Source organism: Notechis scutatus, chromosome Z (assembly GCF_049901735.1).
Source record: "Notechis scutatus isolate UNSWTSFEM ecotype Mainland chromosome Z, rNotScu1.2, whole genome shotgun sequence".
NCBI classification, from domain to species: Eukaryota; Metazoa; Chordata; class Lepidosauria; order Squamata; family Elapidae; genus Notechis; species Notechis scutatus.
In genome coordinates, this window is record NC_142025.1 from 38,003,273 (window position 1) to 38,017,476 (window position 14,204).

The following is a 14,204-nucleotide window of genomic DNA, read 5'->3' on the forward strand; positions in this document are numbered from 1 at the left end:
AACCCTTTTTATGTTTATTGGAAGAATGTGAAAGAGTTGCTTTTGGCTTAGAAAAGAAATAACATTTGGACCACTGTGGTACATAATGTATTTTTTTAAACAAATTAGCTGAATTGAACATGTTATTTTTTCTTATTTTTATTCAGAAATAAGTTATATGACAAAATCCTTAAAATTGCTCATGACAATATAAATATTTTATTGGAAAAAAATATCAGAAATGAACCCTACCACTTTAATTTTCATTCGTCTTAGGGTTCAACATTGGTATCCTCAGAGGAAAGTACAGTATTTATCTGTGAGAGTTGGATTCTCCATCATCATCAACAGCAACAACAACAAAAATCATTATCATTATCAATATCTTTGTTTATTTCCTTTGTGTATGTGTGGATGTTGCAGGGACATAATATTATTAAACTGGTTTGAACTTACAATTTTTTTTGTAGCAAAACTATAGCAAAATGTACCATTATGGCCTGGTTTATAAAAAATGAGCCTGACCAGTTGTGTCTGATTTTTGATTAGACAAGATTTATGCAGTTAACTTTATCTGCATATGGTTGCTACCCTTACTTTCATTTTATTTAAGTAAAGGTTAGATAGCTCAAGTAAAATCTGTCCATCTTATATGCCTAGCAAATGGAGGGAGCTACAGTTGCATACCCTACAAAAGTTTGATGATGAACACCTGGATAAAGATTTTTTTTTTCTTGAAACAGGATGCCCCCTGAGATCAGATTGTCTCCCATCCTTTTGACCCTTTGGAAATGGGTAAAGACAAGCCATTAAGACAAAAATATCATAATTAAGACAGGATCATATTTTATGATCAGACTTACATGTGAGAAAATGGTTTGCAATGGTTGGTAAATAAACAAAAAACACAACCATCCTATAAAATACTGTTCTGAATATTGTTCTGAATGTTTTTTGTGAAAGAACAAATGATAAAACTTGCCATAAACCTTGAAGTACAGGTAATCCTTGAGTTACGAATATAATAGAGCCTGCCAACTACATTCATAACCTGAGGATTTGTTTGATTGAATTATATAAAAGGAATGTGATCACTCCCTGCTTTCCCCAATGCATTTGTTAATTGAATGCCTGCTGGCCACATGGTTCCAAGCCAAATATTTTTACTCAGAAGCTGGCAAAAATGTTTTCCTTAGATTTCACATTCTTACAGCTTACATCTGCACAGGTTATTAAATACACATGAGGTACCTCAGAGTGGGAAACAGCATGTGGAACCTAATACTGGAGGAGGCCATCCAAGGCTCCTCCAATCCACTGAGATACCTCATGCTTCCCTGGGGTCCCACAGTTGCTTTCCCCCCATTCTGCCCGACCAGGTCTCTACAGACTGGACCTGTTTTGCTAGTGTCCCGTATTCTACTTACTCCTTCCCACCCCATTTTGCATGGATTACTTACGTTTTGAAGATCTCCTGAGCTCCAGAAGAGGCTGACCCACTGGAAGAGGAGCAGAAGTGTTTTTTATTCAGATGATGGCAAAGCTGTAAGAATGTGAAATCTAAGGAAACCATTTTTGCTAGCTTCTGAGTAAAAGTATTTGGCTTGGCACTATGTGACCAGCAGGCCTCTAGAAGTAGAAGAGGGCTGGACAGGGCCACAGCAGCCTCCTGCTTCAGGACAGCTTCAGGTATTGAGGCAGCAGCAGCAGCCAATCAACAAGAAACTTGCTTCCTTTGTCTCATTGGGCTGAACTGCAAGCCCCTTGTTGATTGGATACCATGCCCAATCCCTCAAGCTGCTCATTTGAAATAGCCAATTAGCAGCAAGCAGGAGGCCACTCATCGCTGGCCAAACTGGGCCCAAACTAAGCCTGCAGGCCCTCATGGCAGAGAAGCCCGCTTTTATTCAGATGGGAAAGCTGTTTTCCTTAAACATCATGTTCTTACAGTTTCACCGGCTTCTGAATAAAAGACTTTGGCTTCTCTGCTATGTGGGTCAGCCTCTTCTCTCTCTTTGAAAAGTAAGTAGAATAAGTCCCACAGAAGGCCGACCTGAGACTCAGAGGACCAGATCTGGCCAAGAGAGACTCCATTTTACCCAGCAGGGTATGGGTTAAGCCTCTAGATGCCTGAACAGGGCTTCTAATGGCTGGATCTGCTCTTCAGAAGCTCCATTTTGGCCTGCAACTTGCCAGGCTAGGCCTCTGGAGGCTTGACCGGCGCGTCGGAGGGACAGATCCACCCTCAAAAGCCCGATTTCAGCTGGCAACATTCTTAGGATGAATGTTGCAGAGCTTCTGTGGTTGTTCATAAGGGCAAGCAAGTGCTGCAAGATTTATAGTTTTGGGCCTTGTTTGGAAATGCACTGGGGCACTGATCGTGTAACTTAGAACGTTTGCTGAGGGAATGTTCGTAACCTGGGTATTACCTGTACTTGCTTTAATAGTGCCTGCTTCCCCAAAGTACAAAGAACAAATTTTTTTAGGAGCGTCTATATGCTAGAAATAAATATTACTAGCTAGAATATAATATTTATTTATTATGTTATTAATTTTCAGTTGCTAAACTAGTATAACATAAACATAACAACAATGAAATAAGTTTGGGACATAATCTTAATAAATGTGTTTTAAAAATATTTTATATCTGAAGTAATATCCTATTTTTTCAAAGAAAGAATATAGGACTGTGGAAATAATTTATATCCCTAATTTAGGAAACATTTTCTGTTGCTTTGCCAATATCTTTTTGGACAAAAGCCAGAGATGGGAATCCTATGGGACTCCAGATGTTGCTGAGATTCAGTTCTGTATGTTTGAGTAGTGATCAGAGAGGATGGGAAATCAAATCTAATAACATGTGGATAGCAATACTGTGTGAACATGTATATTCAAAGGGTAAAATATTAGTGTGCACATACCACCTGTTTTCAAGTACATAAAGCAGCTGTGTCTTTTACTGGGTTTGCATGGTTGCCTTCCACATCTGGCTTCACATATTTGGGGAAATCTTGTATGGTTTAAAATATTTTTTCCATATTCGGTGGGAGTGATTGTGGTGAAAGATGGGTTCTGGCAGGCATCAAATTGTTCTATCCCAGTTTCAATTTAGTGTGCTCTGCTATTCTACTACTGACATAATGTTTGAATACATTCTATATTTCTCAAAGCAATTTTACATTTTTAGGCTTAATCTCAAATGCAGCTTTGTGATTAGAGGCCAGAACAACAAAGATTAAAATAAAAACTTTTTAAAATTAGCTGAAAATAATTTGCCAGTTGGTATCCCACATATCAATACCTTTTTATTCAGATAGAAGTAGATTTAAAGTTATAACTTTAATCCCTTGCTTAATAATAATTTGTTTGTTAATTGTTTGAAGTTACAACAGTGCTGAACAGAGTATTAGTGCTTGGTCCTTGAAGTAATAGCTGTTGGAGTGCCCCTGTGGTCACTTGATGAAATATCAGGCACTTGGCAGGTCACTTGCATGACTACAAAATGTACATGATTACAGAATATAAACAACCATTACCTATTTATTTGTCCCCCTTCTCTGCCCCTTCTCTGTACTTTTCAGCCAGTAATCTTGTACTGGATTGTGCTGTTTGTCATTAGAACAGCGACTGACTTTTGACTTTCCCCTTGCTGTTCAGGTCAGAGGTGGTATTGAGCAGGTTCTGACCAGTTCTGGAGAACTGGTAGCGGAAATTTTGAGTAGTTCAGAGAACTGGCAAATACCACCTCTGACTAGTCCTACCCCCATCTATTCTCTGCCTTCCAAGTCCCAGCTGATTGGCTGGGGTCTTCTTTTGTTGCCCTGCACAGGAAAATGGAGCTGGAAAGCAGGTTAGTGGGATGGGGAGGGAATGAGATTTTGCAGTATCCTTCCCCTGCCATATTATCAAGCCACGCCCACAGAACAGGTAGTATTTTTTTTTAATTTTACCACCGGTTCAGGTGCACATGCTGGCTGCATGAGCCTTTATTCTTGAGTCCTTGCAAGGTTGCTGTCTAGACCTCAGGGTGGCAAGGGTGGCTGGAGCTAGGATACCAGCAGCATTTGTATTTTGACAATTGTGGCTTCACAAAAGATTTAATTAGGCTTGGCTTGCCTTGTCAGGAATGGGAGGAAGAAGATAGTGAAGAACAGTTGGGTGGTAGAGCATAGGAGAGTTTCCCTACACCAGCAGCCATTATGCCTACCATTTGCATTGGGCTGAAGCAGGCATTTACTCATAGACCAGCCTACTTGATTTGCTTGTTGGAAGTTGATAGATATTCGCTTAATAACCAGGCAGTCCTACTTAATGATGAAATTAGGGATTTCCAGGGTTGCCATCACTAAACAAGGACTATCTGTTGTGGTAATTATCTTTGAGGTGCCAAATGTGCTAATGTTTGGAGTTGGTCTATCATTAGTTTTTCTAAATTTAGGCAGTGCAAATTCTTTTTAAGTCCTTGTTATATAACACCTTATGATCCAATAACAATTAACAGTCTCTTAAATGTTTGCAATCTCTGTTTATAAATACCAGTATTTTCAAAATGTTTTATATTGCTTGTCTTCAACTTAATGTTTTCAAATGGCTTCATTGAAAAAGCAATCAGAGTTCTTTTCAGTGACAATAAAATTAATGTGTTATATTCCAAGTACCAATCAATCTGGACTGTAAGAACTCATAACATTTTTGCTCTATTATATTCAGTGACTTTCCATGAAGTCATATTGCAAGTAATATGAAAGTAAAGTTGGTTTTCTACATAAATGCTAATGCAATATCTTGCTAACGCAAGTTATGCCTATTTTTTTGTAACCAGTCTGGATTTTACTGCATCCAGTTATTAAATGGTCAACAGTTTCACCATGCATCTCATCATTTACTACCCAAACTTGTATTTTCTATTTTGGGCCAATTAACATATGTGCATATGGCTTGTTCTTGGGTAGCAAAAAAAACCCTTTCTTTTTCCTCCACCTCCCATTCCTATGCTATGTTCAGGTGCTGTCAAACTTTCCTTCAATATTTTTCAAAAAATGCTTATGGAGTGCTTTAGTTACAGGATGCTTTAGTTTTCAAAGTTTGTAGTTTTATTTCTTGTTTCTTTTAATACTCATGGTTAGATTATATTTCTGCAAGTAGCTTAATTTCTGAGTTTATTTCAATAAATTTTCATTGATTGTCTTGATTAATCATTAATTATTTGGTTTTTCTCCACTACAATTTGTTTAACCTGCTAAAGTTCACTCAACAATCTTCCTTTGAAGATACTGTATTTATAATAACATGTATATTTTAGCTTTTTATGTAAGTCCAAAATGTAGTGTGTGCACTTTGGTATTCAGTTAAATTTATTTTTCCCAAATATTTCAAAAAAGAAAGAGTCAATAAAATGATTAAATAAATAAAATTAGATATTAGATGCCCCATTAATTAGTGGAAACAATTGTTACAATATGTAAAATGCTATGAAAATTAATGTGCTATTAATTAATGTGCTATTAACATTAATTAATGTGCTATTAATAAACAATCATGGATAATAAGATTTCATAAATATGATACAACATTGCATAATGATTTTAACTGGTTTTTTAAAAATATGGTCAATTATATAAGGTATTAGGAATTCTTGTTTGTACTTAAACACATGTAACGTATTTGAAAGGAAAACAGATACTTGGAAAAATATTTGAGTTTTCACTTAGGTTGACATTTTAGGTTTGTGTTGAAATTTTATCTCTTTTATGTGAGAGAGATTTTAGGCTTTTTCCGGTGTACTACTTTTCAGGGTGAAGAAGTGTTGTTAAAGTATTAGTTTTACATCCTGTAATTAAGAACTTAGCACAGGAAAATATTCTAATATCTTTCCAAGATACTTTTAGCAAACAGATCAATTTGTAGCTATGTTTGTATATTAAAAATGGAAAGCAATCGTATTTGCAGTGCTGTGAAGACAGGGAGTAAAACTCCCAGCTCTTTCTCACTCTTTCCAGCATCTTCTGGATTGTTTGACTTTAAAATAAAATGTAAAAGCAGAATGGGGAGGAACTATGACCATTATATGTCACTGCCTATGTCAGGGTCATTTCAAGACTAATAAATCAGTTGATGGAGTAATAAATTAGTTGTCAGGTCATGAACTGGCACCTGTTCAGAAAATATAAGAGACTAAATTAAAGGCAAGTTGTTTTCCTTTTCCAGTGTGAGGTTTGACAAACATCCTATACATCATCTTCTCCCTTTATTTCATGGAGTCTTCGTTATAGGAAATACATATTTGATATGTTTCAGTATTTCTGTGTGTTTAGTGTCAACTCACGAAGCTTCCCTAATCTGCTCCCAAGTTGCCATAGGCAGAGGGATGGGAGACAGATTTCAGTTAACTTTTGGTATTTGATATGCATATAAAAATTTAACAGATATTAAGAATTTATTGTCACAAAATTATTTTATAAATTATATGAAAAATGTATAAATAAATTAAGATATCAATTATCTTTGAATTTCATTATCCTATAGATATTTACCTTTTGACATATTTTTGAATATTTAAAATTGGCTGATTGATATTAATTCATAAGATCATATTTTCAGTAGTTGTCCTTTAAAATTAATAACAGTTAATGCACATTTATATGTAATTGGGTCTTTCACATGTAGGGGTTATTTTTGATGATTTTTTTGTTCAAGACAGAAACCAAATCAGAATGAATAAATTAATATTCCCACTGTTTTTCAGTGAGAATTTGTCAGACAACAAATAGATTATATCTTGTTCATTAAAGATTTATTTGCAATTAGCTCAATTACAGAGCAAAATTCAGATTAAAAATATTCTTATTTAGTTTTCTCAAGAAGGAAAAGGGAGGTTTAAAGAAGTACAGTTAGACTTAATAAATGTTGCTTTTGACTTTGGTAAATGTTCTCCTCAGATAAAGCAGTTGTAAATTAGTTTCCATATTTGACAAAGTTAACCAATTAATAATCCTATTAGTATGCTAGTGGTTGATTTAAAATATGCAAATTTGACTTATGTAACTTCAGGTGAAAAATCTGTACTTTAGAATTATATCTACCTTTAGCTACAACCCAGCAAAAGAAAGAGCTCAGTGACCAATTTAAGAAATAATCTCTTCTATGTCTGGATATGTTGCAAAAACATTACAGTACTTAATGAGGCCAAAATGAGAAAACAATACCCTATGGCCATGATCCAAGTAGACTCAGGCACTCTTAAGCTTCCTTGATTCACTGGGTCTTAAGTATATATAACTGTATTTTGGACAATAGCTGGTAAGTAAGTAATACTACTTTAGGCAAAAGTGTCTTTAAAAAAATCCTGGCAAAATAGTATTGAGAGAGTTTTCCCCTCTCTTTCCCAGTCCCTTTAGAACAGCTAAAGTTCCTTTCTGGCCAGTTGTCTAAATGATTAAGAATTTAGGTTAAGATTTGTGGTAGTATTTACAAATTGCAAAAATATGGTGAATTGCATTTTTAAAAACATCTTTAGTAATATTTTGTAAGGCTCTTAACAAAGATTAAACATGTTCCAGGTGTTTTGCTTCAGTAAAGAACAAGTACACCTGTCATTGAAACTTGTGTGAAATTGTTGGTTCTCCAGCTGCCAAAGTGAAGCTAAACAGATATCTTGGTTTGAAAATCAGGCCAGCTGTTAGAGAACTATGAGTGAGTCACAGGTGGGTCATGACAGCCAGGGTGAAACAGGGTCTTCTTATGCCCTCCCTCCTTTTCCTCCCATCTCCAATGCTTTGGGGGATTTGGAATAATAACTAAGAAAAATTGAGGTTTTCTCAAATGGTAATTTAGAGATATTAGACTTTGATCACTGAGGGTTTTTGCTGGGATAAAAATGTGGTGGTCAGAACATTACAGTTATATTTTATTTTTGTTAGTTATCATGTAAACAGATATCATATTCATTTGTGCAATAATTTCTCATTCTTTTTAAACTTTTGATGATTTTGCTGCCATGTTGATCATGAGCAGAATCTTTTAATCTTTTTTAAAAACTTTTTTGCTTGCTAAATTACAGATTTGCTCTAGTTTTAGCCCCAGGGGCAGTTCTTCCATGATCTTTTGACAGAAATGTGATAAATAAAACTTGGAAGATGATAGTCTAAACATCTCTAATGTACCTTTTTTGCTTTTGAATTTCAGTGTGATTTCTCGAAGTGTTGAAATATCGGCATATATTTATGTGTGGAACAACTATAGAATGATGGAACTACCATGGGATTCATCATGGACTTGGTATTTGACCTTCATTGGAGTAGATTTTGGATACTATTGGTTTCATCGAATGGCCCATGGTAAGATTTTTATGTAATTTCTTTTTCCTTTTGTGAATGGTAAACATTTTGAGTTGTTTTCTGAAAGAAAACTGTCAAGAAAGAAAAGTGAATAGTGCCAGAACTATATTGCTATTAATTACATAGTTGCTTTAAATTTCAGAAAAATCATTGTTGGGTTATAATATAATACATGGATTTGTTATTCCTACATCAAAATTTGGGTTTTTTTTACATATAGAATCTGTATTTAAACTTCATTGATAATTAGATTTCTAGTATTGTTACCTTGTAATTTTAGTTGAATATATAATATTAGTGTTGACAAGTAGCTTAAAGCTTAGTCATTTTAAATTTTTAAAAGTTTTATAGTTTCATAAGTAATATATTGGAAAAGTAGTATTGTTATGTCATTTTAGATTTCTCATTTACATAGTATATTATCAGTAAGTGGCACAGTGACTTAGAGTTGAAGATGCCCGCCTCCCACTTGGAAGCTCCAGAGTTCAATCCTAGGTACTGACAGATGTTTCCCTATGAGGGCACAAAGAGAAAATATCTGTTGCAAACTCCACTTAGGCATCAGGAAGGGCACCTGACCAGTAAATGCTCAGTTCTACTCAGTTGCCATGACTCTACCTCAAGCAAAGGGATTAAATGGTTATAAAAATTGTTTTTATTTTTTGAACATTGCTATTTTATTTCATTTTTTCATTATTTTTCCTTGTATATTCTTTTAAAAATATTTAATAGTAATTAAAAAGTTGATTCCTTAAAGGAACCACATTGTTTTCAATAGCCTCACTTGGATGATATGATGATCATATCACAAATACTTACATAGATAAATATTGATAGAGCTAAAATTGACACTGTTTCATCTTTAGAATGATCAGTACAGGTATTTGAATAATAAAAAGTAGGAACAAACATTATATTTCATCTTCTGTTCCTTAGGCAAATATAAAGGTTGCATATTTGTGCTTCATAATGCAGACTTTAGAAGCTAGATTGGTTGTTGTTGTTGTTTTTTGGCAGCAGTTGAATCAATTATCTAGCCAATTATATTAGATGCTCTAAGTACCTAAGATTTTTGTTGTCAGTTTTTTTGTGCATGGATTAAATAGTGTGTAACTTTGCTGAGATCAGAAAATTAATCAGTGCACTAAATGGCTGTTCTTCTTTTCAGAATCCACTTGGTTGCTTCAAATTAGTGGGGCATCTTCAATGAATTGGATGATGCATTTGTGAATTTTCCTTATATAACAATATTGTTTGATTTTGTATGTGGAAAACATTGGAACAGCCTCTGAAAAATGATGGGAACATATGTTAAATTAATGCATTAATTAATGGAAGAATGGAACAGTCTGTTTCTGATGGAAACAATGATAATAAAACAGAGGATGGTGTCAGAACCAGGCGAGTAGAAAGCAGGGAGTTTCTGAGTTAAGTAAAAGAGGAAGGAGGTAATCTGACATATAGCAATGCTATAGGGAGGAACTTCAGATTTGATTTAGGGAGAAGGTGGGTGGGATGTCAGGAAATGCATGGAGATGAGACAATAATATAATGGGGAGGGGAATATTCATCATAAGAAGTAGCCAAGTTTGGTGTGTGGGTGTGAGAGAGACTGGTGATATGCTTCATAAACTAGCTGACTTGGCAGCATTTGATTTGTCCTGAAAAACTCAAATTTTCATTTTGGGAAGCATAACATTCATACCAAGATATATCAATATATATCATACCCAACACAAAATTCTGTCCACCAAACTCATGCTGACAGAAGGAAAATCAATTCTGTGTAGCAAAAGTGCCTTGAAAGCTGGAAGTTATGAAAGTTGTTTCAGTTAGATAACTTTGCTATATGATTTTCTAAGTGTGATTTTTCTAATATTCCAACAAAGTAATATGACAGTGGCAACATTATTTCTTCAAGCATTTCTTTTATAGTGCCTTTAAAAGCTGTGATGAAGACTAACAAAAGCAGTTCTTCTTGCCATTTTCCTATTTTCCTATTTATGTGAGGTTGTGGAAAGAACACAGTGACATACTGAGCATGAAAAGAAGCACAAATTGTACACTGTATATATATTCTGTCTCTCAACTGGAGAGGATCATATCCAGATGTCTCATTTTTTGCTTCCAACCTGTATCACTGGAAGGATGCCAGTTAGCAAGTGGAACAGGCTTGTGCCATCATATTTGTATACAGTCTGGAAAACACTCTTGAAATAGTACCCTTTTCCCTTATACACAGCAGAAGAACATGAATAATAGCAAAGCATAAAAGCTTTGCTATCTCCATTCTGTTTAATATTTTATAATAGCCAGCCAGATATGTACATGGGAAGATTCATAAAATTTGACAAGAAGACTTCCTTTCATTTCCCAGCAGATAGTAGTTAAACAGACATCAAGAAGACAAACCATTTTTAGCCTGAACTTCCATACATTCAGTTAATCATCTTTGGAAATGCTCTAAACCAGGGGCCCCAATCCATGGTCCGTGGATCAGCACCAAGCCAATTGATGCCAATGGCTGGGTCACGCAAACAAATGAGGCTCCATTTGCACAAGAAACCACACCCACCCCAATCCATGGAAAAAACTCTTTCCATGGAACTGCCTTTCTGATGCCCAAAAGGTTGGGGGCTGCTCCTCTACACTATTGACAAGCACCACAAATTTGGTAATTAACGCTTCATTGGCAAAGAAAGTACTTGTGGCTAGAAAAAATTACCTAAAGTATTCTATTTTAGGCAATTATTAAAGGTAGGTAATCTTTGTCTGATTATTGATGAAATAATTATGAATAAAATAGAGACAGAGCTATATTTATCAAACTGAATAATACAGAATGAATCATTACCTGAAAATGTGGAGATATTATAATAGAGGCACATTTTCTGTGAATTTCTGGAAAAACCCAGATTTTTTAGAGTGAAGATTTTACATTAAAAGTCCATTATTTCACCTGAAGGTACTGAATAACTGACCCATTACATAAGCTGTAGTTTTTATGAAGTGGAATAAATACTTCATAACACTGCAATATGCTTTAATAATGAGCAGTCTTTGACCTTCAAGCTAAAGTTAGGAAAAAGTAGCTCAAAAAATAAAGATAAATAGTGCAAAACAAAATTACAAAAACTCAATTTAACTAAAATCCAATACAAACAAAAAATTCAACTCTTCTCTCTCTTTGTCATAAATCATCTCAGAAGACTTTTCAGCAAGTCGTCTTAAGATCTCCAGCTCGGTATTCCCCAAGTATTCAACTTGACAGGATGGCCTCAAGATAGTATCCTGATGCTATTCTTGCATATAGCTTTGCAGTGCTACATATTAAGTTCTATAGAATTTGTTTTTGCTATGGATGCTAAAATTGAATGTTGTGTTGTTAACTTTAGTGCTTATATATTAAAGCTGGTTTCAGAGGCAAAATATTTTTATTCAAAAAATGTGTGTTTTCCCAGTAATACTAAAGCATTTCTTGGATGATACAATTCTCAATTGGGTCCTGAAATAAATTGATAACAAATGCAACAATTTGAGAATTACAGTTAGCCTGCAGAGCTAGGGATGATATGTCAACAGCCTAGCTGAAGCATTCTAGACCAGCGGTCGCCAACCGGTGGGCCGCAAGAAAATTGTGGTGGTCCGCAGAGAAATGTCACTCTCAGAGCAATTAATCTAGGCTATGTAGGAACACAAGGCTGCGGGAACCCATCCCGCCCATTCACTCCTTACCTGGCAAACTTGCCTGCTAAGTTGCTATTTTTCCTTTTTCTGACCATCAGCTGTTCTGCTGTGGCGGAAGATTTAGATTAGCTAGAAAGCAGAAAATCGTTGGATTTCTTGCTTTCTAACTAATTTTTAGATCTTCTTTAATTTTTAGATCTCTGCTTTTAAGCAGAGCCGAACCTCCCTTAGGACTGAAGGTTCTATTCAGTTGCAGACTTAGATAGCTGATGGCAGAAACACAGATCTCTTTAAGTAAATCTGTGATTCTGTGAGCAACTCAATCTGCCTGCCTGCTTTGCTTGATTTTTAGTAAAAGTTGCTCTTTTTTAAAATAAAAAATTCAATATTTACATACATGGTGTGTTGTGAATTAATTTTATGAGTTTGCTTGCAAGCAAATTTTATGTGACAGGCTCAGATGGCTGATCTCACAGATCTCTGAATGAATCTGTGATTCTGTGAGCAACTCAATCTGCCTGCCTGCTTTGCCTGATTTTGGGTAAAAGTTGCTCTTTTTTTATAAAAAATTCAATATTTATATAAATATTTATACTATTTACATACAAGCTATTTCTATCCAGTCACATGACCACCAAGCCACACCCACAAATTAGGTCATGCCCACAGAACTGGTTGTTATGAAATTTGAATCCCATCCCTGCCTCGGTGTGTGTGTGAGGGAGAGAGAGAGAGAGAAAGAGAGGGAGGGAGGAAGAGAGAGAGGTTTGATCAGATCTCTCTCTCTCTCTCTCTTTCTCTCTCTCTCTCTCTCTCTCTCTCACTCACTCACCAACGTCAGCAAGCCACCATCAGTCAAAATTAGTGGTTTAAAAATTCATATTAGTGGTCCCTGGGATTTAAAATTATGAGTTTGGTGGTCCATGAGGTCCAAAAGGTTGGCGACCCCTGTTCTAGACCAGCTGCAGCTTCTGAGTTGCCTCCAAAGACTGCCCAACACAGAGTGCATCACAGCAGCCCAACTGCTTTGGGACCAATGCATGAAGTGGCATCACCAAAGCATTCTGGTCCAAGTCCTAACTAATACTTCAATCAAAGACAAGTGAAGGTCTTTCTTGATACAACTTCCACTTTCTTCTTGCACATGCAGCAAATCTAAGAAGTGTAAGAAGATTCCCAAACTCTTCATTTTAGGGGATTTGATCCTGTAAATAATAATTACTGCAGCCAGTGGTATCAAACATCTATTGTAATAAAGCAAATGAACTTTGTACTAGTTTAATATCAGCTTGTTTTGATTCATCCTTGCTTTTGATAATATACAGTACAAGATTCAGCTTAAGAGATTGATATATAAATGACTGTCATCTGCTTATAATACTAGGATAACTAACAAATGTCCTTTGTCAGAAAATTCATATAGTTGCTAAATAGAATATTGTAAGGGAAATCTCTAAGCCTTGATGCTTTCCCCATTGGAACAAGCAAATTCTTCACTATAGCCCACAGATCGTGTTAAGTTTGGAGAATAATGGAGACCAGACATCTGACCAGTGACTTCAACTCTTTAATAACAGTAGATAGTACAGAACAGAGCAAGGCTATGGGCAGCAGTAACCCTTTTATAGGGTTGGCTGCTACCCTATTAACCAATAATAAGTGCATCAAATTCAACTAATAACCAATAAGAAGTGTCCTAAATTTGGCCAATCAGGGGTTTGTTATGGACCAATCCTTGTTCGTTGTTTAAGGACCAATCAAGTGTGCAGGCTTTCAAAACCTGCTTTGCATTTGGGCTTAGTTACTTTTATTGATTCACAACACCCCTCCCCCTTGGGTTCCGTTTGAGGGGAGCTGTAACAAAATCTTCAAGATAGACAGGCCGTTTGGTCTGTCTGGATGATTTCCGTGGCTCCACCGGGTTTGTCCTAAAGTCCGTTCCGGTGGAGCGTTTGGATGATCTCTATTAAGTTCCGTTTAGCTGCACGGTGATTCTGTGCTGCTTTCGTTGTGGTTGTCTCCGTCAATCAGTGTTTCTTCGGGGTTTCGCAGTTCGGTTTCCCCGTGTTCAAGTCCCATGGAAAAGTCAACTCCCTCCCCGCTTCAATTCCCGGTACTTCGCTGGGCCGTAGGGTTTCCGTTGGCCTGCTATCTGTCATATCGAAGTCAATTTCCTCGATATTTCCTCCCCCCTCAGTTGGT

General features: G+C 35.9%; 1 protein-coding gene across 1 annotated transcript in view; it reads left to right on the top strand.

The window, feature by feature from the left end:
- AGMO (alkylglycerol monooxygenase) overlaps positions 1–14,204 on the top strand; it is a 139,198-nt gene that overhangs the window by 15,980 nt on the left and 109,014 nt on the right. Inside the window, exon 3 of the mRNA XM_087947305.1 lies at positions 8,164–8,315. Within this exon, the coding sequence (XP_087803431.1) occupies positions 8,164–8,315 (152 nt within the window). The remainder of the gene's footprint in view (positions 1–8,163; positions 8,316–14,204) is intronic.